Source organism: Silurus meridionalis, chromosome 9 (genome assembly GCF_014805685.1).
Source record: "Silurus meridionalis isolate SWU-2019-XX chromosome 9, ASM1480568v1, whole genome shotgun sequence".
Classification (NCBI taxonomy): Eukaryota; Metazoa; Chordata; class Actinopteri; order Siluriformes; family Siluridae; genus Silurus; species Silurus meridionalis.
The window spans coordinates 25849666-25872713 of record NC_060892.1 but is presented as its reverse complement, the minus strand read 5'-3'; the positions used below and the strand labels follow the sequence as shown (position 1 = coordinate 25872713).

The following is a 23048-nucleotide window of genomic DNA, read 5'->3' as shown; positions in this document are numbered from 1 at the left end:
GTTGTGAAGAACCGTCTAATACTGTAGCACTACTTCAACTAGTGTTATCACTAGTATTACTCCCATTATTACTACTACCACCACTATTACTAGTCTTATTACTGCTGTCACTTCTCCTCCAGCTACTAGTAAAATCACTATTTCCACTTCTACTATGTTGGCTAGTATTACTACTACTTCCACAGTTACTAGATTTATTACTATTGCTAGTATCACTGTTTGGTAGTAACTTGTTTATAACGGATTAAGAGATTGGACTTTGGATCTGAAGGTCATTCGTTCAAGCCTCACCAAGCTGCCATTAGAAATTTCCCCACTGTGAATAACCGAATAAAGGTTTATCTTATCTTATTCATTGGGCCCCTAAGCAAGGCCCTTGATCGCTGCTCAGTTGTATTAAGGTGATAAAGGTAAGGCACTCTGGATAAAGGCATCTGCCAAATGCCTTAAAAATGTACTTGAACAACTATTATTAATATTAATGCATCTACCACCACCATTACTGCTGCTAACTTTATTATTATTATTTTGGATACTACTAATATTATCACTTCCACCATCACTGTAGCCTAAATGTCCAAAACTATGTCGACATATGACCTTCACCCCCATATGAGGTTCTGCAACATAATTGTCCAGAATGCCTCTGTATATATTTGCCTTAATGCTATGATTTCTGTGAAATGAGTCCCAAACCCTGTTCACTAAAATGAGCTCTATGGTGTGTGTGATGGTTGGAATGGTGTCCATCCAGAATTTAAAAAAATAATAATACAAAAAATAAAAGCACATGTGGATGTGATGGTTTGGTGTCCATAAACTTTTGGCCGCACAAACTATTTTCTCATTATACGACGGCGTGAATAATACGGCAGGTTCCTCCCTGCCTTTAGGTGGCGCTGCGTGTACACAATAACACCCGTAGAAGAAGACGAAGAAGAAGGTTGGCGGAAAATGGCGGCGTCCATCTGTAGGACGTTAAAACTCCTTAATCAGAGCACATGCAGCAGTTTAAAGGTATGACATCATTAAATATTGATTAATAATGTTATAAAGATCAGGTTAGTTTCATTGATGATAATTTTTAAAGCATCCCGCGGATATGTTTTTAATAGACAGCAGGAAGAACTTGAGAAGCACATTTCTGTTCTCCAATGATTTGTAGAAAGGGCTGATGTTCCTCATCCTGAGACAGCATGAGGAAGAACCATTGAGAGCATCGTATAATCTCATGTGTTTATATTATACTTTTTCCACCTGCAATCTATGAGTGAATATTAAGTGTGTGATAAACGCATATTCAGTGTCAGTACCAGAGTCTTTATGATTACAGCAGCAAGTCTCAGGTGTATCCAGGTAAGAAGATGAGACTTGGATGTGAACTGGTCTGTGTAGATCTTTAAGCTCCAAGAGCGGCGAGTTGAATCAGGAGAGGTTTGTGAAGTGAGGTGTAATGATATGGGTCTCAATTTGTGATGTGTTGATCTGGATATATGCAGAATGTTGGACCTTTTCTGGATGTGCAATGGCCCCTGGCTGCATTGGTTCCCGTTCGCACCAAGAAGCGTTACTTCATCCCTCCGGCTGTGGGGCTGAAGGAAAAGTCGCACTCTGAGCAGGAGGCGAAGGCGCGTGCTGCTGGAGTGGTCATCAGACAGGAGTACATGGAGAGACCCATCAACATCTCATGCACTGGTACGCACTGGTTCCAGTGTCAAGTCAAATCGAAACTCTTTTTGTTTGTTGGTGGTCAGATCTCTGCTATACTGCATCATATTTAATATTTCTCAATTAGGAGATCACACCGTTAATTATACATATTGATGTTTTTTTAGATTTATTTCTAACTTTCTGCTTTATACCCGTGTGTCTGTAATAGCCGGAGTCTTTGACCCGTACATCCCTCCCGAGGGCGACGCCCGTCTCTCCTCTCTGTCCAGAGAAGGTCTGAAACAGCGCACGGAGCAGCTCCGACAGAGCGCAGCCTCACAGCTGGCGTAAGAAACGGCTGCCTTGTTTTTTTTCTTTTTTTTTTTTAAACATCGTTCTACTTTTAAAATCTGAGATGTTTCACGAGACGGAAAATATGTCTCCAGAATCTCGGATTTGACTCTAGAGCAATGACTTTTAAATATTCAGCCTAGATAGAGGTGTAGGGTTTGATCAGACGTTGATCGAATGTTCTAGTGTTTGCGAGCATTTTTAGTTCCTTTTTTTTTTTCTTCAAGGCTGCGCAAAATAAAGGAGCACGACCCGGAGTTCTCGAGTAAAACGTTTGCCGTGCGAGCTCAGGAAATCTTCATCGATGCTCATTTGGCTCTGACACAGTAAGAAGCATCTTTCTCGTCTTTTTTTGTTTATTTAAACCCTTTTTGTGTCACTATTGTAAAACAGCACTATTTTAAGGAATAAACCACATGTAATTTCTTCACTCTTCCAGGTTCGACAAGGGGAGACTCCATTCTTTGGTGACTGAAAGGTGTTACCCTGTAAGTAAAAGTCTTTTACGTGTAAACGCTCTGAATGTATCGTTCGTCACATGTTCGGAGTTTGTAGCAGAGTCGCGTGTTTGCTCTGTGTTGTAGGAGATCGTTCGAGGAAACCGGTATAAAACGCTGCGCTGGCGCTTTGTCGAGTCTCTCGAGCCGCCCCGGCTGGTCCACGCCAGATGCCCCGACATGATCACGAAGGGCAATTTATACGGCCAAGTGACCATCAGGATGCACTCCAGACAGGTGAGACGATTAATGAGCGCTTTGTGGAGCGTCACTGTAGTGACCATGCGTTATTGTTTGTTTTTGTTTTTAAGACTTTAGCGATATACGACCGATTTGGACGCTTAATGCTGGGAGATGAAGAAGAGCCCAGGGATGTTCTGGAGTACTTGGTGATGGAGAGACACCTGGTGAACCCGTACGGCTTGTGGAGGCTACACGGCAAGATCGTCCCGGCTTGGGCTCCGCCTAAAGAACCCATCCTGAAGGTTTGTTCCAATAAGTGTAATATAGTACTTTTTTTTTTTTTTTTTTTTTACTTTTTAGATATAAAGCAGTAAATGCATTTTCAGTCCAGGAGTTATAAGAACAGATCGTTAAAGCAGCAGTGCACAACTTTATTTGACACAGGGTCCAAAAAACAGAAATATGATTATACGGTATAATTACGATTCATCTGTTCGTGAATGCGTGAGTTTCGTAGTGTGAAGGATTCAGCCTAGCGTTGATTAGCCGAGAGCGCCGTTAGCTGTCTGAGAACTGCATCAGGAGCTCGAGAGTTCCAGAACTGTGGTTAAGGGCAAAAATAAAGAGTCAGCAAGGCTAATTATTCCTTTTTTAATAGTCACATACACACAGATGGTAAACTTGTGATTTCTATAGTGTTACTGTCTACAATGGTTCTAATTCCTGTTCATATTTTTTCCCCCCTGCAGACTGTTATGATCCCCGGCCCTAAGCTTAAACCGGAACAGGAGTTTGAGACTCTTAATTATGAGGTGCCACAACCCAAGGCGGTGCAGTGGCACAAATGAGCCACAGGGTGGCGTGGTCCGACATCTTTGTACAGATTTCATTATTGTCTTGTGAAATAAAGTTAATGTTCCAGAAAATTGTACAGTGATCTCTTTCAGTGTGTAAGTGGAATTTGGAATTGGGGTTGTGTGTGTTTGTGTAATTTATAGTCTGTGTGTGTGTGTGAAATGTCCACAAATATGTAGCTCTATTATTTATTTTTTTTCTTCAGCTCTATGCAGATAAAATGTCCCTCAATGATCCTTGTGCTTTAAATGTTGTTGGATAAAAAGGAACTGGACCTGGACATTAATTTTAGCAGTTGATTTGCAGTGGTTTAGTACATCGATGTCTACAGTTACTGTGGTGGTCCAATTTGTTAAAACGAAGCACATGTTATTGAGCTTTGAACTCATAAGTCAGGTGGGAAGATAAAAGCCTCTGCTGCCGTTTCTGCATCACTTTCATCTTCTGCTATTGGTTCCTCCCAGGTGAAGATATTGGAGTTATCAGGGTCAAGTGCATTCGCTCCTCCTTTCATTTCCCAAGGACACAAAGCATCACATCGAGTCAGAGGCCGATTGACTCTTTTCCCCTTCATTTCCCTTTCTGAGACCTCTAGATCCCAAGGATACATGTGCACTTCAAGATTATTTTGACTTTGAGCTGATTGTTTGGTTTCTTGTGGGGGGATATCAGCATCATTTTCATCTCTTTGCTCCTCAGAGTCATCTGTATACACGGAATCGGCGTTAGATTTCCCCGGCTGTTCGCTTTCTAGCATAATGGTTTCCCAAAGACTGATCTTAGCATGCACACATTCTCTTTCTAGGACTGAAATATCAGTTTCCTTTGTTATGGTAATCCCTTCTGACCTCTCCGTCACCTCTGCTTCTTCAGGATGGAGATCTTCTTTCTTGGACACAAGCCATGTCGTGTCTCCTTGTTTTGGTTTCAGTGATGTTTCCTTTGACTCCCTCAGATAGTCTTTCACAGTAGGTGATGACTCTGGGAAATCCCATGGACAGGTTTCTGCTGTGCTTGTCGGCTGTTTTGTTGCTCTAGTTTTCTTTACATCATCGCCTGGTTTCTCTAGATGTTCTGATTCCCATTTGCAGGAAGTTCCCTCAGGAATATCCCATGGGCGCATCTCCACATGTGCAGCACCGGTAAGTTGTTTTGTTAAAAGCCTTGGTAGACATTTGGAATCTGAGTTTTTTCGTAGTCTTGCATTTGATTTCCAGGGATGTACATCAACACACCTCATCTCCTGGTTTGTCTGGGTGTCGCATGTTTCCCATGGACAGACCTCAGTCCGAAGTGTCTCCTGTCGCACCGGATTCTGCCTCTTTGCTTCTAGACGAGAATTTACATAAATAACTCTTTCAGTTGGCTTTGTTGCCTCGGAAACTACTTTGGCAGGATCTTGTTCAACATCGCCGGGGGGCATTTCTGCCTCAGTAAGGAGGTGGTGTTGCTCAATTCCTTTCCGAGGTTCATAATTAATTCTTGATGCCTGTCCCAGGGATTCCTGTGAACAAATATCTTTGTTTGATGTTATTTGTTTCATTTGATCTTGTTGCATCACTTCCCAGGGGCAAATATCAGCGATGGTGGTTTGTGGACGAGTCTTGTTCAGAATGTCCCATTGATACTCTGTTGACCTTGGAACAGTTGAAGAACCTCTGTCTTTCGTGCTTTCGGTCAGACGCGGTCGTCGCTCGCCACAGTTTTGACTTTGTGTTATATTTTCATACGCTGACCCCCACAGGTGGATATGTGAAGAGGGATTGTTTATGGACTTCCTCTCTGGGGAGACTCTTATTGCTGCCTGTTTAACAAGACATGGTTTTGAATCATCACTGGTCATTAATCGTCTTGGTGTTTGTGTCCTTTTTATCGACTTGATAGCGCTGCTTAGAGTGGCTGATCTGGCTGGGTGGAATGTGCCCTTCTCTCTGATAAGTTCATTTTTACTGTTATATTTACTCCTTCCTTTTTTGTCCACCATGCTCTTTGCTAGTTGGAGCGTCTGTGTGGCAGATTGGGAAGATAAACCATAGTGGGCCATCAGATTGGGAAAGCTGTATGGTGATCCGGGAGCACTTGAGGAGATCGAAAGTTTTGGTCTTGATGATTCAACATCTGAATTCAGACCACTCTCTGTTTTTGTTGCAGGGGGAGAAGAGCAGGTCAAGGAGGAGGCAAATTCCCAGGGGCAAACGTATATTAGTGAGGGGGGTGATGTAAACGTTGGTGGTATGGTTTGTTCCTCAGCATGTTTTTGGTTTGCCATATTTAAGCCTGAAGTTTGTTCGTCTTGAACATCAGCGTTGCCAAACTGATCTTTTAGATTTGTTTTTAAACTTTCTGCCGTTTCCACCAGGCTCTTATTAGGCGAAAGCAGATGGCGATCGCTGTGGTGTTCTGTAAAACTAAAAGATTTCTGAACCCGAGTGGACACCGGTTGTAGAAAGTTGTTGTCTACAGTTAGGTTTTGAGCACTGAATGACTTGTAGAAGATTGGTGCTTTATCGATGGACTCTGTCTCTGAGGAACTCTTGTTCATCCAGCTTTTCACTGAAGAATTTTTCATCACGGTCCCCCTCACCGGTGGAGACGGCGGCTCCGCTGTCTCGTTCCTCTTATTGACCCGAGTGCTTACAGAAGTTGCCAGGAAAGAGCCAGACCCCTTTGGTGTTCCTCCAGCTCTCGAAGCGTCCTTATCTCTACGGCTACTCTGCCGACTCATGCTCTCTGGCATCTCAGTTATCCGTCTAATAAGGGACCGGCCGAACGTGAGCCGAGAACTGCGTTTTTTCCGCAGGTGTGGGTTGTTCTTTTCCATTTTCTTGGTCTTGTGGACTTCCAACTGAGCATAAAGTTTCTTCAGCTCACCCTGATGCACAATAAACACATTTTATAAAATGGCAATAGGAAGAAATTTAAAGAAATTATATCATAATTTGTGTATTGTTTACGGACGTTTACCTGAATGTCATCGGGGTCCAGGTTGTGGTCACTCCAGCAGCCGGATGTAAAACTGTTATGTGCATGTAAACATGTACGCCGGAGGTCCACTTCATCCTCACACATCTCTGAAGCATTATCCTCTTTTATGAGTTGAGAGATGTGGAGGAACTGCAATAACATTTGAATTGATCTTGATTTTTAGTGATAACTAATACCAATTACCAACACACAGACCTGTAGGATCTGCTTAAACAGGAAGTACCTTGGGTAAGAACAGCAGGCCAAGTGTTACAGTAATGGTGATGTGTACGTGGATAAAGAACAGCACGAGCGTCCAGTCAGGATGTAAAGACGGTTTTATGAATCTGAGAGTAGAAGGCAAAACGAGACGATCTGAACGTTTGAAATTGGCTGTATTTGCTTGTTTTTTTTGGGTCGAGCATATTAGCATGATCTGAAGCTCTTACCTGAGGAGGTGAAACATGGTGGAGAAGAGCAGTTCGTTGTGGACGGCGATGCCCATGTAGCGAGGCTCGTGGAAAGCAGAGGGCACAGCCTTCACTGCACTGCTGAGGGAACTGCTCCAGCACAGGAACATCAGTTCCGCTGAAAACCAGACACACCTTATTAATTAAATCGAATAAGAAGTGTATATAATGATGTGAAATTCTCCAGGACATAACCGTGTAGATCTCACCTACCCATAGCCATCATGTAATCCCATCGGTCCAAATCACACGCTCTGAACTTCTGCCCATCCCAGGTGGTTAACGTAGTCAGCAGAGGGATGTTACGATCTTGGTTTTGAAGGACCCCCATAGACCAAGCGCACAGAAACCATTTGACTGTGAGCAGCATCACTCCCAGCATCCTGAGCACACTGGTGCTGGACATGTAGGGGAGTCTCTGGGCCGTGCACGAGAGGAACACGTTAAGAACCCTGTGGAAGTCGATGGTAGGTGTCATATCTGACATTTTAATACCACAAACACATGATGGTGTAGATTTTCTTTCTTCATTAATATAAAGTCCAACATGTAGGATGGGTCACAAGTTGTAAACTTAAATGTCTAGACTATTTCCATTATCCATTATTACAGCTACAAATGAACCCAAACTTCCTCAATAAACTTCCAGGGACAAAAATCTTTAATCAGAAAGTGCCGGAGCAGATCAACCTGGTGAACATCTTCCACACGTCTTATACCCCGCTATTGTTCAGCTGTATGGAGTGATGATGAATGTACAGGTTAGGAATACACACCTGTACATTTTCAACGTCACAGTGCCGTAAACGACGGCGAAGCCGAGCAAACGCACCCAGCGGAGCAGGATGCAGCGAAATGTGCTGGGCTTGAAATATATGATCAAAACCTATAAACAGAAAAGAAGATAATGGTCCAAGAAAACAATTATTCAAAAATCACTTCAGGATTTTATTCAAATTTTAATAAACACAATGTAGTAATTATAATAAATGGAAGTGATCGTCATTGGTCATCAGCGCAATGGGAATTGTTGAGTAACTTTCGCTCTATTATGCATTTATCTCATATAGTTTTGAACAGATATGACCAATTTAATTCACACACTCACGGGAAAGTAAAGGAGCAGAGAGCCGAAGAGAATGATTTCCAGCAACAGGAGACCAGATGCTCGAATTGGCTGTCAGTTGAAAGGAAAAAATACAAATGTTTTTATCATATCTGTGTCTCTGAAAGTAGTATGTTCACTGCATGGCCAAAGTATTTAAGTGACTGACCACCGGAATCTTTTGAACACATGGTTCTTTCACAAACTGGTGCAAAAAAGAAGTGTCTGGAATATCTGTGTACTCCATATTACTATCTTCCTTCACTAGAACTTAAAGCCCAGTAACTGATCTCAGAAATGCTCTTGTACCTGGATGATCGCTGATCCCTATAGTCACACCCCAAAATCTAGTGGAAAGCCTTGAAGAATGGAGTGGACAATGTTTGGTTTTCAAGGTTCCGGTAAAAGAAAACTGTATACTAACAGTGTAATACAAAGACCCAAAAAAAAAAAACAGCTGTGTCCACATACTTTTGATCTGTAACTGTAACAAACTGAAACCAAGAATATATTTAACTGACACTGATTTTCCACCTATAGTCCAGATCTGGTCTCACCCTCGTCCTCCGGCACTGGTATACTCTCAGCATGCTGATCAGCACAAGTGCCATGAAGAAGCTGTGCACAGCGAGCAGAACCACTCTCAGCTTCCAGTCCTGGTCAACCCAACACGGAGAACCATCCTGACACTGCTTACATCCCGGCCAGCAGGGCACACACATGGGGATCAGTGGGTAACACCCATGGGTAATCCTGGAACCATCATCCACTGTTTCACCAAAACAGAACCACAGATTAGCATCAGAGTTTTGAACTTTAGAGGAATTGAACATTCGCTCCTAGAATATTGGGACAAAAGGCCGTACACTGGTCTTCTGTGACCGCTGGAAGGCTGTAGTATCCGTTTTTACATCGGCAGCAGTACTGACCAAGACGAAACCCCTTCCCAAGAATCGGCTCACACTAGGGAAAGGAGACAACAGCAAGATGGTGAGAGAAAAAAATCAACTGGTGTTAACCAAATGTGTGACCGTCTGCAAAAATCTGTGTGAGATTAAATTACTGCTTAATCTCGGCTGGTTTATGTTGATAGAACGAATGCTGTATGCTTTTCCAGCTATACGTGGTTCTTTTCCAAACTGTTGGAAGCACCAATTATAATGGATGTCTTTGGATCTTATATGATCAATGAAATTTTCCCTTCATTCGTACTAAGAGACCTAAACCTGTTCCAGCATGACAATGCCTCTGTGGACAAAACCAGCTTCATAAAGATCTGCTTTTCATTGGTTGGAGTGGAAGATCTCCTGCTATAAAGCCCAAACCCTAAGGAGCATGTTTGGGATGAATGTGAACACTGCCAGGCCTCCTCACCTCACCAAAATAAGTGGAACATCTTCCCAGAAGAGTGAAGTTTTTTATAACAGCAAATGAGGACTAAATGTGGACTGAGATGTTCAAAGAGCTCACTCCAATCTGCTCAAGTGTCCACAAATATTTGTCCATATATTGCATGCAATGGAAAAGTCAATCATTTTGTCTCACGACATCTAAAACCCATCAATGCTTTGAACAACTTCTTGTTCTTATTGACATGAATATAAGTCTAATCTAAGTCATTATATTCCTCTTTTTATTGACGTGGTCTCCATTCAGGAAGGTCACAGTGTGATTTTCAGCGTAAATACATATTTATCTCCTTTTAAGGACTCATGACCATGTGCTTATACAACCAGAATATCTGATGAGTTCAGGTAGTAAGAGCTGTGTGTGAGTGAGAGAAAGTGCTCGGTTGTAATTACATAAGCAGACTCTCATCAGTGCTGAAAGGCCCTCATGTCAGAAAAGTGGTATTAATCTAAATGGATAGCTAATGCCTATTTTAAAAGACCACCGCTTTCACCCCCATCACTAATGTTTTCCATTAAATAAATCCATAAAACTCTGTGGTTATTATTTACAGCTATGAAATGCTGCATGTTTTTGGTTTTAAAAGGGCAGATGTTGTGGACTGGACAGTGTGGAACAGATATCTATAGGGAGCAGCCAAAAGAAGGAGAAGAAATGCTGTCCATAAATCCATTTTCTCCATAAGGATAAAAAAAATCTTTGCTGTAGAGAATTACAGCATTTCATGTAATCTTATCTTTAATAGAGTATATTTTAATATGATTGATTGTAATTTCCATATCATGTGATCGTTTGTCATGGTTTATATATGTGTCTTGTTCAAAAAAAAATCCCATTGTGTTTGCTATTAAACTGATTTATTTTTTTTCCTTTGTTCCCTGAACATAAAGAGCTGCGTTAGGGAAAAGGATATGGACATCTCTGGATTAATGCTGGATTAATCCCCTGGATTATCCCCCTGCCACCCAGCACCCAGGAGGCCTGAGTAAGACTGAGGCCAGATGGACAGAGCTTGAGAAAGGAAGAGTGAAAGAGCAAATGATATTGGAAAAATGAAAGGTTTCATGCCAGTGACTGACCCAGTTTAAAATGTGAATTATTTGTACTGATTGGTGTTTGTACAGGATTTACCTCCATGCTGGTACGGTTACACTTATGTGTGTCAGCAAACCAGAAATTCCCAATGGCACACTGGTTCACATCGAAATCCTGGATATTCACATCTAGACGGATCACACCTCTACCACCAGCACCGATAAAAGAGAAAGACAGGTGTTTATCGTGAGTGTTTATTGTTTTAGCTGTGTCCTGAGGATTCATTATGAGTTTTGACATACCATACGGTTCCATGATGTTCTTTGAAGTTCTGCTGTAGGGTTCTACATGAATACTTTAAAGGATCTCACAAAAAAAACCAAAAACAACATACAAGCCAAAACATTTAAAGGTAACAGATAGTTCTGAGAGGGTGCAGGGTCTGAGAAGAGACAGAACCTACTCACCTGAACTCAGGACTGAGGTCTGGCTTCAGTCCATAAAAAGGCATAGAAAGTGTAAGCAACCACCCAGGCAGGTACCGCCCTTCCATACACTCCAGAAATGGGGCTTCACCCCACTGAAGTCCACTACTATTAGTTACATAGGTGCCCCCATGTGCCCACTTGGGTGTGTCCAGGGTGCTGAGGTCATTTCGCAGGACCTGTCTAGACAAGCCAGGAAAGGATGGATTGTTGGAATTCAGTAATTTGAACCAGCTCTGATTAAAGCCATGAGGCAATGATTGAGGTTTTTCCCAGGCCAAAGTGAGGTCCTGTAGGTAGATATCCTGGGATAAGCCCTTGGAGGCCAAGAGAACCAGTTGTGGTTGAGTTGTTGTAGGATCAGCATTAAAGCTTAGAAGAGCATTTCTCACCAGGCTAGGTCTTTCCCCAACAAGCATGGATCGGATCAGCGAATGGTACCAATCTATGTCTTCTCTTAAGCTGGTCTCTCTTAGATCACTTGCCTGAAAGATGAAGTTGAGGAAGTTCACCGTGTTGGTCAGAGACGTTGTAGACTGGTAAAGGAGAGCCTTGATGTTATGTGGAATAGCACCATGCTGAGCAGTCAACTGAAAAGCTTTACTGCAGCGTGAAGAACTCAGGAGAGAGGCATCACCGGTGTAGAGGTAATTTTCAGGCACAGACCAGTCTTGCTCTTTCTCTTCTACTACTACTGGAGGATTTGTGCTCACACTAGGAGACTGCATGTTGCCAGCAAGCTCTTCTTCAACTGTACATCTTGTATTGGAGGATAATGGAGTGGGTCCCTGGCTGGAAGAAGTGCCGGAGTTCAAATTGGGGCTGAGCTGGGCAGAGAGCAGGGATGAAAGGAAAAGCAGGATCAGCAGTTTGTCCGGGAAGCTTGTCGTCATGTAGATCCACATCTCTCTGCTGCACTCAATGCAATTTCCCATTAGTTGTTAAACCATCTCTGAACTTCGATGCTCCTACTCCCAGGCATAGAGATGGAAAAATCTGTAGCAGCTGTAGTCGTTATTGAAGATTTCAGTGGTCCTTAATGGAAACATGCAGTTTACCTTAGATATAATGACTAAAAAATCACCCAGCAGAAATTAAGAACCATCTGATGCTCCACAGATGCTCAGGTGTAATCGTTACAAAAACCCTGCCAAGTATAAATATAAAATACCCCAATGCTCATAGGATCGTTGTTTACTCTGGTAAACTTCTACGTCTCACTCGCTGTTCCTACCACTCAGGTCTCTCCTCAGTATTGGGGGTGATGAGACACATACAGCTGTTAAAGCTGCAGGAGGTGTGTGTGTGAGTGGAAAAGTGCATTGCATGGTAATCCTGATGATTACACCATCTATCAGACTCTCACCATGCTCTGGATTAAACCAGCTCTCTCCTCAGATTGAGTTTTTATGGTGTGTTTGTTTGATACCAAGATCTAATCTAAGATGGGCTGCATATCTAGAAGATACCACAAATAAACATTTGATCTACAATCAAAGAATGTAACAACTGTCTGATTTCTCAGAAATGCTGCATTACAATGCCTATACATATAACTTTAGAGAGAACTGTTTGATTACAGCGACATCATCTGGTCCTCCAGGATATTGCATGTAACAAAGACTAATATAAAGGTATTAAAGGTGACATTTATAAATGTATAGAAGTATATTATATAGACAAAAATCAAGTGGTGGGTCGTGGATTTGACCCCCCAGGCCTTTAGTGGTGTCCTACCTGAATGAATCCAAATCTTAATACGTTCATAATGACGCCAAGTTTATACCACCATCAATATTGTAGATTCATTTATAAAAAAAAGAAAACAAACCAAACAACAAAAAGGTGCAAATATGTTTAAATTGCTGTTATTGTTCAAAATCATGAAATGTGATTTATACGATTTTGACATCTTTTAACGGAATCTTATGAGACATCTTCTCGACAGGACATATAAAATAAACATCATTAAAGCATGAGTGTGTTCAGAGGCTCAGTCCTGAAGCGCTTAGTCGCGCATATTTAGTGCACTAGGGGTGCAGGAGACACGGTGGTGTGAAGTGCACGTGTGTAGAAGTCATGCTGCGGTGTGGGATTTGAGCTTTAAGCCGAGTGGAGAAGCGTCTGTGCTGATAAAAGCTCGCGCTTGCAGCGCGTGCGGAAGTGAGCGAGCGAGCGCGCGCGCGCGGGTGGGGCCCTATAGCAGACGGTAACGTGACCGGGACGCGCACGCATTCCGTTAAACGGACCCTTCTGTATGTATGTATGTATATATATATATTTTTTTATGTGTGAGACCCGGAGGACGCCGCCGAGTAGACCTCCTGGACGTCGTGGTGTTTCTGTGTGATCATCTCTCGGTGACACCGATTCCTCCCAGGGATGCTGTGAAGCTGCAGCGGAAATAATCTGCTTTCTAATTCTAGTCTTCGAGCAAAGCGGCTTTTATTATCACTCCAGGCGGCGATACCGATCTAGACACTGGGGCGATGTGAAACGCGGATATTGCTCGCTCTTTTCCGCGCACCGAGGAATAAGAATGAACACCGGGCAGGAAATGTCACCCGATTTTGTCCTGATGCGCCTGGTCTCTGCGGCCGAGGAGGACCGTTTGGACGATGAGAGCAGCAGTCTGTCGCCGGGCTCTGGACTGGGACATGGGAACGTTAAGGCTAAACTGGACTGCTCGCAGAATCTGGCGGGTCTCAGTCACCTCTCAGCGGGGAACAAAGCTCTGCAGTCTGGCGGAAGCGATGCACCTGACGCCGGCGTAATGGCTACCGGAGCACCGCTCTCCGTTCCTCCTCCTCCGCTCCATGCCTCCGAGGCCCGCGCTTACGATCTCAGCCACAGAGGCGGAATCGGGCCTCAGTTGCTGGTATTCCGAAATATCTCAAGAGACCCCGATGGATTGTCCAAAAACAGGGCGGATGACAGCCTTGATTCGAGGTCTTTAGAAGAGCAGACGACGCACACTTCCGAGTCGAGCGGCAGCGCAACCAACAATACGCGCGGCGCTGTAGATGCTCAGCATCAATACCATCCTCCATGGGCGCTGCATCCTCAGCTCAGAGTGAACACCGAGGACACGGACAGAGGAGAGCTGTGCCACCGGCATCGCGACTGGCAGCAGATCGGTGACACATCAAAACCGAGCACAAAGGCGCAAGGAGAGCACCGGATCCCGGACAGGCCTGTACTGGAACTCGCTCGTCAGTTTGGGGAGCTAGGGGTCGCCCCGGTTCCCGACTTTCTTCTCAAGGATGGTGATCTACCCCACTGCTCGTGCTCCACGACGACTGGAATTCGACAAGGCGAAGATCCAACCGAGACCAGCGATGCTCTGCTTGTACTCGAGGGCCTCGACTCGGAGGTCAACGGTTTGGGCATGAAGAGCAACACCGAGTCCCAGGATGGAGCCCAGGTGAAGGCAGAGCTCGCACTGAAATGTTTCCCTTCTGGCCAGGCGGTCGGGGTCACCAGTGGTCTGTGCTTACCGACATGTCGCGACTCGCATCTTTGCTGTTTGCTTCGAGGCTCCATCACTATTAAGACTCAAGGCGACACCACTGACAGAGACTCAGCACAGTTCCCGACTTCATCACAATCTTCATCTTCAGTAGAACTGCGTCCTGAAGGCTCGAGCTCCAATCTCGGGTCGAGCACCAGCATGCAGGCGCTGAGGAGCGTCGGTGCGGCCTGCGAACCGTTTAAAGGGCTGAAAGTGCCAACCAAGAGCAGAAAGGGATCTCTAAAAAACCGTCTGAGCAAACTTTTCAGGACTAAAAGCTGTAGCGGCTCTAATAACCTTCTGGATAAGAGACCATCGGTGACCTTCTCCATCTCCTCAGCCGGCAGCTTGGTGGACATGTCCGCAGGGGAGCAGGATGCGAGCAGGTAGGACTCGAGAGAAAACTTTTTACCATGAATATTCAGGTTTTCTTTTTGAATAGACCTACAGCATGATGTCTTTATTATTGATTATTGATTTAAGTGTCTTAGTAAAATGTTGGGGTCTGAAACTGTACACTGATTCTTCAGTTGTCCTTCTGGGGAACATTTAAAAAGGTGGAGAAGCACCACATGGTTACAAAGTCTCCTGCAGATGTTCACCACATCATGTCTATACTCATTAAATCAGTCAGTAAATTGCTGCTGTCCTGTAAACGTGGACATCCTGGATTAAAATGTTTCCTTACAGGACAAATGAAGAAGGTGGTTAAGATGGTAGACGTCTGTTTAGAAGGTTTTGAGTTTAAATCCCAGCAGCTGATGGGTATTTGATCAAGGCCCTCAACCCTCACCTGCTCAGATGTATGAATGAGATAATTGTAAGTCGCTCTGGATAGGGGCGTCTACCGATGCCGTCAATGTAAAAACAATCCGTCTGAATAACTTTGTATTCATCCTTACTATAAGGAGACACGTTTCTCCAAAACCCTGCAAGTGCATCGGAGGAAACACTGTTTCTGTGTTTGTTTCTGTCTGTCAATGTTTTAACTGTTACCGTTCACAATAACTGTCCACATCATGTCTTTCACTAGCCAACCAGGATTAACAAGGGCCCAAAGTGCCTTCTCTGGTGCTGCATTCACTCCTGTCTTCACTGGTAAGGACCTGAGAACAGAAACTACCAGACAAAGCTTTAAAATCACTTGCATCGTATTGACAAAAGTATTTGGACACCTGAGTATTCCAGCGAAAGTTGGAGGTATATAGTTGTATAGGATGCCTTCACCTGAACTAGAGACCCAAACCTGTATCCAGCATGACAACGCCCATTTCTACAAAGCCAGATCCACGAAGAAGTGCTTTCCATGGGTCGGAGTGATCTAAAGTGGCCTGCCTTAGAGCTATAAACCTGAATCCTATTGAGCAGCTTTGGGATGAATTGGAACGCTGACTGCACCTACATCAGTCCCTAATAGCTGAATGTGCACAAAACTCCAAAATCTAGTGAAACATCTTCCCAGAAGTGTGGAGGTTATTATAAGAGCAAATGGGGACGGAATGTAGGATGAGATGATCAAAAACACACATACTGATCATATTGTCAGATGTCCACAAACTTTTGTCTATATGATGTATATTAAGCAAACTATATTATGTGCAATATTTAACACCCAGACTAACAATTAAAGAATAGAATGATTATGTATTTAGATGTTGGTTGTTGTTGTCCTGGTTACAGGAGAGACAGTGTCACTGCTGGATGTGGACATCTCACAGAGAGGGAGAAACTCTCCTCATCCCCCAACTCCTCCTCCACCTCCACGCAGAAGTCTCAGCCTGCTAGGTACACACATGAACAACAACAATACTCATGATCTCATTCCTTTCTTGGCCTACATTTCTCTCTCTCTCTCTCTCTCTCTCTCTGTCCCTTATCTTATATCTTTTGTACTGTCTGCCAGTTTTGTTGACATTTTCAGTATGTTTGTCTCACCTCTATCTCTCCAAGAATCTCTTTAAATATTTCTTTTCTTCTGTTTTCTTCCCTGACTCCTGCTATCTCAGATTCCTAACTCCTATCAGTCTGTCCTCCTTTGTGAAAAAAATATATGGATAAAATGTATTTTATTTCAGTTCTATTGCACAAAAGGATTTTGTAGGTTGACCTCATTTGGTTCTGTTGATTTTGTGGTTATGGGCAGAATCTTCTCACTGATGTGATCTTGCAGCAGATAACAAGTTTTTTTTTTTTCAATTTTTCTGTCCACATTATTCTTCCTCGCGGTTTTAAGACGATCCGTGCGGGGCATTTCGTCAACGTTTTCCGCTCGTGTTTTCCGATTTTCGCTTCGTTTTTTCTTTTCGCTTGCAAAACCACATCACACTACAGAAGTCTGCGATTTGTCGGTCCGAGTGAGCAGACTGTGAGGGGATGGCAGACCGCAAATGATGTCTTGTGTCTATTTAATTTGGAGGAATTCTGTGGTTTACAAAGTGTGAACAAAACATGTCGACATCATGGGCTTTGCACGAGTGGATCATCTTCTACTCTGAGGAGTTTTTTGTCTTTACTCATATTCATGAAGTAGGAGTACTTTTACACACCAGGAAATATATCTCCATTTTCCATACTGTCTACCTGATTAATCCTGTTTTAAATCGCAGGACAGGGAGATACAGTGTCCACATTTACACGTGGCCTAATAATCCTGATAATACAACTAACGTGGCACAATCGGAATGAAAAAACGTGTATACTTCAATCAGAATCAGACCAACTGTGGTCATTTATTATTCGCCAGAATTTCCGTGTAAAAACCAGCTATAGATATCTTGTGTTATTTCCTTCAAAATACCTTTGAAATGGTTTTAACAATAGAATAAGGGTAAATATAGTATATGTGCATATAACAAGCAGAAAGCCAAGCCAATATGAAATACATCACACATACACACAAATACATTTGTTCAGAAAAAGGGAAACCCTGCTTCAAACCCTTTTTATTGGTTATAATGGAATGTGCATTTTAATTAGGTTACTGTACAGAGGTACAGAGGGTCCAGTTTAGGATCTGTTTTGGAATGAATTTGTTAAAATTCTTATGGTTGTTCAGTGTCACAAGTGATAAAAAAAGCTGAGGGTATTCAGGTTGTAGTTGTTGTGGAAACTCACTAGTCCAGGGCCTCGATCCATCACGTCCATCCAAACTTCTCACCAGTGAGAATGCCGGGTTGGTTCCTGCATGACAAAACATCACAATCACATTCTCCATCTTTATGCATGAGGGTCAAACTCCAATTCTGCCTGGACCACAGAAATATTTTTATTACACCAATGTTGTAGTATTCTGTACAGTGTGCACTTGAGTTCTTCACAGACTCCACATGTTTGCACACAGCCTCATGATCTAATCTTGAACCAAGCCATATGAGCATCTCCTGGACACATAATCTATTTTAAAAAAATCATATAAAAAATGTTGTTAACTGGATGCTGGTGCTTGTCGTTGCACTTTAACATATTTGTCTCAATTAAGGAATCTAATTTAATAATCATTTTAAACACACCAAATACAGGAATTGATTTTTTTTTATTTGTCAATTCATCCAGCCCTGTCAGATGCGAGCCTGTATGTGCTTACAGCTCGTGGGTGGTTTCTATGTTATGGCTCTGGTGTAAAATGTTAAGAAGTGCTACATGGTTCTGATGCATCTTGAGTTTGACTTATGTGTTTTTAATGGCTCCTTTTGGTTTCTGAATACCTGCTACTCTGTTCCAGATGATATAGGTGGACCTCAGCCAGGGCCTTTCCTTGTGAATATTATGGGGGCTTCCCTGCAGTCCCTTCCCTTGCCTCTTCCTCCTCCTCCCCCCATCCATGCCACTATACAGCATAGCCTCAGCCTCAATGGTAAGGGCGGGATTGTGGCAAAGCTCTTTGGTGTGTGTGTGTGTGTGTGTGTGTGTGTGTGTGTGTGTGTGTGTGTGTGTGTGTGTGTGTGTATGGATGTGTGTATGCTGAGGGTTTAATGAGCTGACTCCAACCCTCCCTTTTACTTCCTGTTCCTCCCCTACTGTCTAACCTTCTGTCCCTCATTTGTGCTCAGATGATTGCAGATTAATGAGAAGCCAAATGCTACACAGGCTTTTGCAAGTGTTGCCTGAACTGATAACTGTTCATCTTTCATAGTGTAGATGCTAAAGAGCGAATTAGTAATGAAGCTTGAATCTTTATAATAAACAAAAAGATGAGAAAATATTATCTCTATAAGCATTTCCATGTTTCCATTCACTTCCTTGCAAGTGACCATGTATATATGTATATATTTTATATATTTCATATAGTATTTGTTGGTTAGTTGTCGTTTTGACAAAAATTACACCATCCTCAAGTTCTTGATGCCTCAGTTCCAAACCTTTAGCTGATACTGTTTTGTGAAAACATGCAAACCAGATTATTCCCTTGCACTGTGTGAGAGGAAACATGGAAATTCCAAGCCATAGAGATGTTCCACAGCAATACAACAGTCTGCTTTTGATCAGAAGAAAGCCTCAAACCTAGCAACAAGCACGTTTGTAGAAATGTAATTTCTCAGATCATGACAGATGGTAGAGACGTCTAGTTTACAGCACGAAAGACAGTAAGCGGGTGCACTCCAAGTACGGATCAGTCAGTCAGTGTAATCCAACACTCAGGCACAGGACCACCAGAGAGCTGCAGAGCGCGTTCTCTGTTAACCTTTGAAACGGAGACACTCGCCCATGTGCGCATTGTAGACGGCAACCACAGAGGAAGTAAGCCCCTGAGGTTGAATGCATTTTGAGTTCTCACCTTGACCTTCGAGCACAAAACAGTTTTTTTTGTCTTCGAGATATATCACACTCCAAAAAGAAAAAAAAAAACGAAGACAGTTGACCTAGTTAGTGTGTGAGCAAATGCACCATCGTGTCCTGAATTTATATCTTAAGCACAAAGACATTTAGCTGGAAAGAAAACTGTAAGAACAAAAAAAACACCAACATGAATCGTCAAGTCGATTGGCTTTATAGTCATTTACACCATAAACAGTATAGTGGTGTAAAACAGAACAAAATTTCTCAAGGACCATGTTGCAACACAAAACAACATATATGAACACAACGTATTCGAGCAAACAGACCTGTCCAAAGTTTCTTCAGGTCCCTGTAGTCCGTTTTATCAACCAATCAGATCTCTCGTCAACAACAACTAAAAAAGGTCCGAATAGATAACCCATACGCTGGGGATTTATGATTTACACACATACCTGTGAGGTTTAATGATTATGACCTGTTCTGAAGACATCTACCAGAGAGTTGGTAGCTTAATGGTTAAGGCATTGTACCCGAAAGCTCAAATCCCAGCCACACCAAGCTGCCACTCTTGGGCCCCTGTCCAAGTCCCTTAACCCCATAACTGTTCAGATGTTTGCATGAGATAAATATGTGACTATATATATCGGTGTCTGCCAAATGGCATAAATGTAATATAATGCAAAATGAAATCTTCCTGTCCTAGACGCTTTCTTCCGAGCTCTCCCTCATTCCGCTCTGTCACCGATTGAGACTCCACCTCCGATGAGAGTTGCTCCACCTTCAAATGTGTGTCCTCTGAGAGGAGTTGATTCCAGCAGCTTCACAGCGAGCCTGAGGGAACTGGAGAGGGTAAGGAAGGAAACCCTGTAACAAAAAACGGGTTCCTATAATATAGCTAGGTTCTTAGAGCAAGGACGAGTTGTGATGAAAGGTAACTGTGTTATAATGTGTCCCATTATAACAGCAGGCGAGTTGAATAGAACTAATAATACAGTGGTGGTACAGCTGAAACCGAATGGCGATGGACACTAATGCGGGTGCGTATCTGTTTCTCAGTGTGGCTGGTACTGGGGGCCGATGAACTGGGAAGACGCAGAACTGAAACTGAAAGGGAAACCGGATGGATCTTTTCTGGTGCGAGACAGCTCAGACCCCAGATACATCCTCAGCCTGAGTTTCCGCTCCCAAGGAGTTACACACCACACACGCATGGAGCATTACAGAGGTAACCAGTGCACACAAGTCTTACACACATAATACGTCGTTCACAATGACAAGACCTGTACATGTCTGCTTGTTCAGGGACCTTCAGCTTGTGGTGCCATCCAAAGTTTGAGGACCGCTGCCATTCGGTAGTGGAGTTCATCGAGCGCGCCATTATGCATTCGAAGAACGGAAAATTCCTTTACTTTCTGCGCTCGCGTGTACCTGGTAATGTTACTTTAGCATCCTGTTTTGAAATCGTTGTCAAACAAGGCTTAAAAATCATAATAACTGAATACACTGTGCAGGTGAGAGGTGATCACATAAATGGTTGTCTGTGCCTTACAGGACTCCCTCCAACCCCAGTGCAGCTGCTGTACCCGGTCTCCCGCTTCTGTAACGTCAAAACCCTGCAGCACCTCTGCCGCTTCTGCATCCGCCAGCTTGTCCGCATCGACCACATCCAGGAGCTTCCTCTCCCAAAGTACTGCTTAGATCCTTAGTTTCACAATGTTGTTGTTTGATTAGTGCTGCTTAAACTGTATTGAACATGTTCTTGATTGCTGTCTGCTCCAGACCCCTGATTTCCTATTTGAAAAAGTTCTACTACTACGACCCAGAGGAAGAGATGTACCTGTCAATCAAAGGCATGCGACAGATAGCAGGTGTGGAGCAAGAGCCCGAGTCGGAGACGTAGCAAGAGAAACATATTTGCTGTAAGAATTATTTTTTTTTAAAAACGAAAACTAAATCGTGCTTATTAACCAAACCTAAAGGATCAAAATCGAATGAAGTGTTTTTTTTATTTTTTTTTATTTCAGGTTTTCTCTGTATGGATAGCAGATGGGATAGTGCATAGATGCTCCTGTTGCACAGCTCTGCCCGAAATCCCCCATCAGTCTTCCAGCAGAAGCCAGTGGACTTCATCAGAACGACTGCTCATCATATTAAGTCAGATGGGGTAGCGAAATGCTGGAGAACTGTCCGTATGAAGCGGGCCGGAGATGAACCGCCAGGCATTAGACTACTGGACAGGCACAGGACTGTGAAATAAAATGGATAGAACATTAAACGTGATCTAAATTTATGACTTAAAACTTCCATCTGTAGCTCATAAAATCAATGGACATTTAAAAAAAAAAAAAAAAAAAAAAAAAAAGGGACACATTTGTGAATCCTTCGTTTTTCGTTCCTTTCCTCTCTGTTATCTTGTGGTCTGCTTTATTTGCCCGTTACCTCAACTGTAACTTCCTCAGCCTGTGTGCAGGCTACCTTTTCAGTAAAAGAAAGTAAAACTGAAAGAGGCTATGGAATTTTTGGGAAAATCTGTTCATCTTCATCAGTTTGGATCAACCGAGGATCTGCTGATTATCCTGGTTAACACTGGGCATGAGGCAGACACATACACCAGATGGTACATACTGTACACACAGATTGTTGTAGTTAATCCATCTTTTTTGGAGGTGCCAGGAAACCAAAGAACCTTTTAGGAAACCCAGGCGAACATAGCGGCAACTGAGATAGGTAATAAACCAGGCTCTGGATTTAACCTGGATTTAATCTGGACCAGTGAAGGGTCATGTGTGCCGCCCCATTGTGGCACCAATTAATCAATTTTAAATGTTATTGGGAAACTACATAAGCAGTTCTATCTCTTTGTGTATGTACACCAATTAGCGATTATGAGTGGTAAAGTGAATAACATTGATTATCTCGTCATCATGGCACCTGTAAGTTTCATCCTAAAAGTTGACGTGTTAGAAGCAGGAACAAATTGATAAATTGTGTTGGCTAGATGACTGGGTCAGAGCATCTCGTAAACTGCAGCTCTTGTGGGCTGTTCCTGGTGTGGTCCGGTCTTGTTCCTGGTCTGCAGTGGAACAGTGGTGAAACGGTGACAGGGTTGTGGGTGGCCGAGGCTCATCGAGCCTGTTTTGGCAGCAAAAGGGGGACCACCACAATATTAGGCAGGTGGTAAAAATTTAATACCAGGTCGGTGCACAATTTGTGTATATCAGGCAAACTTCTGACCCACGTCTTAGTCTAGCGGGTCATTTAAATATCTGAACTTTATTAATACAACAGCTGATTGTAAAAAGGCTGCAAAGGCTTGCAACTGTAGTGCAAGGATTATTCTTAATCCACTGAGTCAATACAGGCAAATGTACAGAGACAAAGATTCTGTGTTGGTGAATGAGTTCCAGCAGAATGCTGCAGGATTTATAGGGTTGGAGAGAAAATTAAATGGGGAGCTTTTTTTAATTATTATTATTATTATCATTATTATTATCATTATCATTCGAGATCACCTGTAGCATCTTTAAGGCAAAGCAGATCAAAATGGATGTCAATTACTTTTGATTGATGTGTTCCAGCCAGTTCTAAGTGGTCGAGCTGGACGTCAGTGAAATGCGCCAGCGTGTATAATTGGCTCAGTCTAGCTCGCTGGGCCTAGCTCATGACCCGCCTTCTTAAGTCGAACCGCGACGAGTTATTGGTCAGGTCTCGGTACGGTGGCCCTTTCAGCATTCCGACACACTATTGGTGAAGTTA

General features: G+C 43.0%; 3 protein-coding genes across 5 annotated transcripts; 2 read left to right on the top strand and 1 right to left on the bottom strand.

Moving 5' to 3' along the window:
• The first annotated feature begins 865 nt into the window (after positions 1-865).
• Positions 866-3607, top strand: mrpl45 (mitochondrial ribosomal protein L45). Of its 2 annotated transcripts, none has more exons than XM_046856986.1 (8): positions 866-1017; positions 1500-1695; positions 1880-1997; positions 2229-2327; positions 2441-2489; positions 2586-2735; positions 2810-2983; positions 3431-3607. In XM_046856986.1, the coding sequence occupies exons 1-8, from the start codon at positions 955-957 to the stop codon at positions 3527-3529; spliced, it is 948 nt and encodes a 315-aa protein (XP_046712942.1). In that variant the 5' UTR covers positions 866-954; the 3' UTR covers positions 3530-3607. The 2 variants fall into 2 exon arrangements, with proteins under 2 accessions (XP_046712942.1, XP_046712943.1); XM_046856987.1 differs by lacking the exon at positions 866-1017 and adding an exon at positions 1077-1356.
• A 138-nt stretch (positions 3608-3745) lies between these two features.
• On the bottom strand, positions 3746-12994 carry gpr179 (G protein-coupled receptor 179). The gene is made up of 11 exons (XM_046856982.1): positions 10988-12994; positions 10617-10725; positions 8942-9038; positions 8633-8844; positions 8079-8147; positions 7747-7856; positions 7184-7422; positions 6950-7088; positions 6745-6847; positions 6501-6650; positions 3746-6408 (listed from the first exon to the last, which is right to left on the bottom strand). Exons 1-11 carry the CDS (start codon positions 11938-11940, stop codon positions 3922-3924), a joined length of 4668 nt encoding a protein of 1555 aa, XP_046712938.1. The 5' UTR covers positions 11941-12994; the 3' UTR covers positions 3746-3921.
• A 216-nt stretch (positions 12995-13210) lies between these two features.
• Positions 13211-21796, top strand: socs7 (suppressor of cytokine signaling 7). 2 transcript variants are annotated; one of them, XM_046856984.1, is made up of 10 exons: positions 13211-14902; positions 15550-15614; positions 16197-16301; positions 18238-18369; positions 19996-20141; positions 20349-20517; positions 20595-20723; positions 20844-20979; positions 21072-21211; positions 21317-21796. In XM_046856984.1, the coding sequence occupies exons 1-9, from the start codon at positions 13545-13547 to the stop codon at positions 21190-21192; spliced, it is 2361 nt and encodes a 786-aa protein (XP_046712940.1). In that variant the 5' UTR covers positions 13211-13544; the 3' UTR covers positions 21193-21211; positions 21317-21796. The 2 variants fall into 2 exon arrangements, with proteins under 2 accessions (XP_046712940.1, XP_046712941.1); XM_046856985.1 differs by lacking the exon at positions 18238-18369.
• The last annotated feature ends 1252 nt before the right edge of the window (positions 21797-23048 follow it).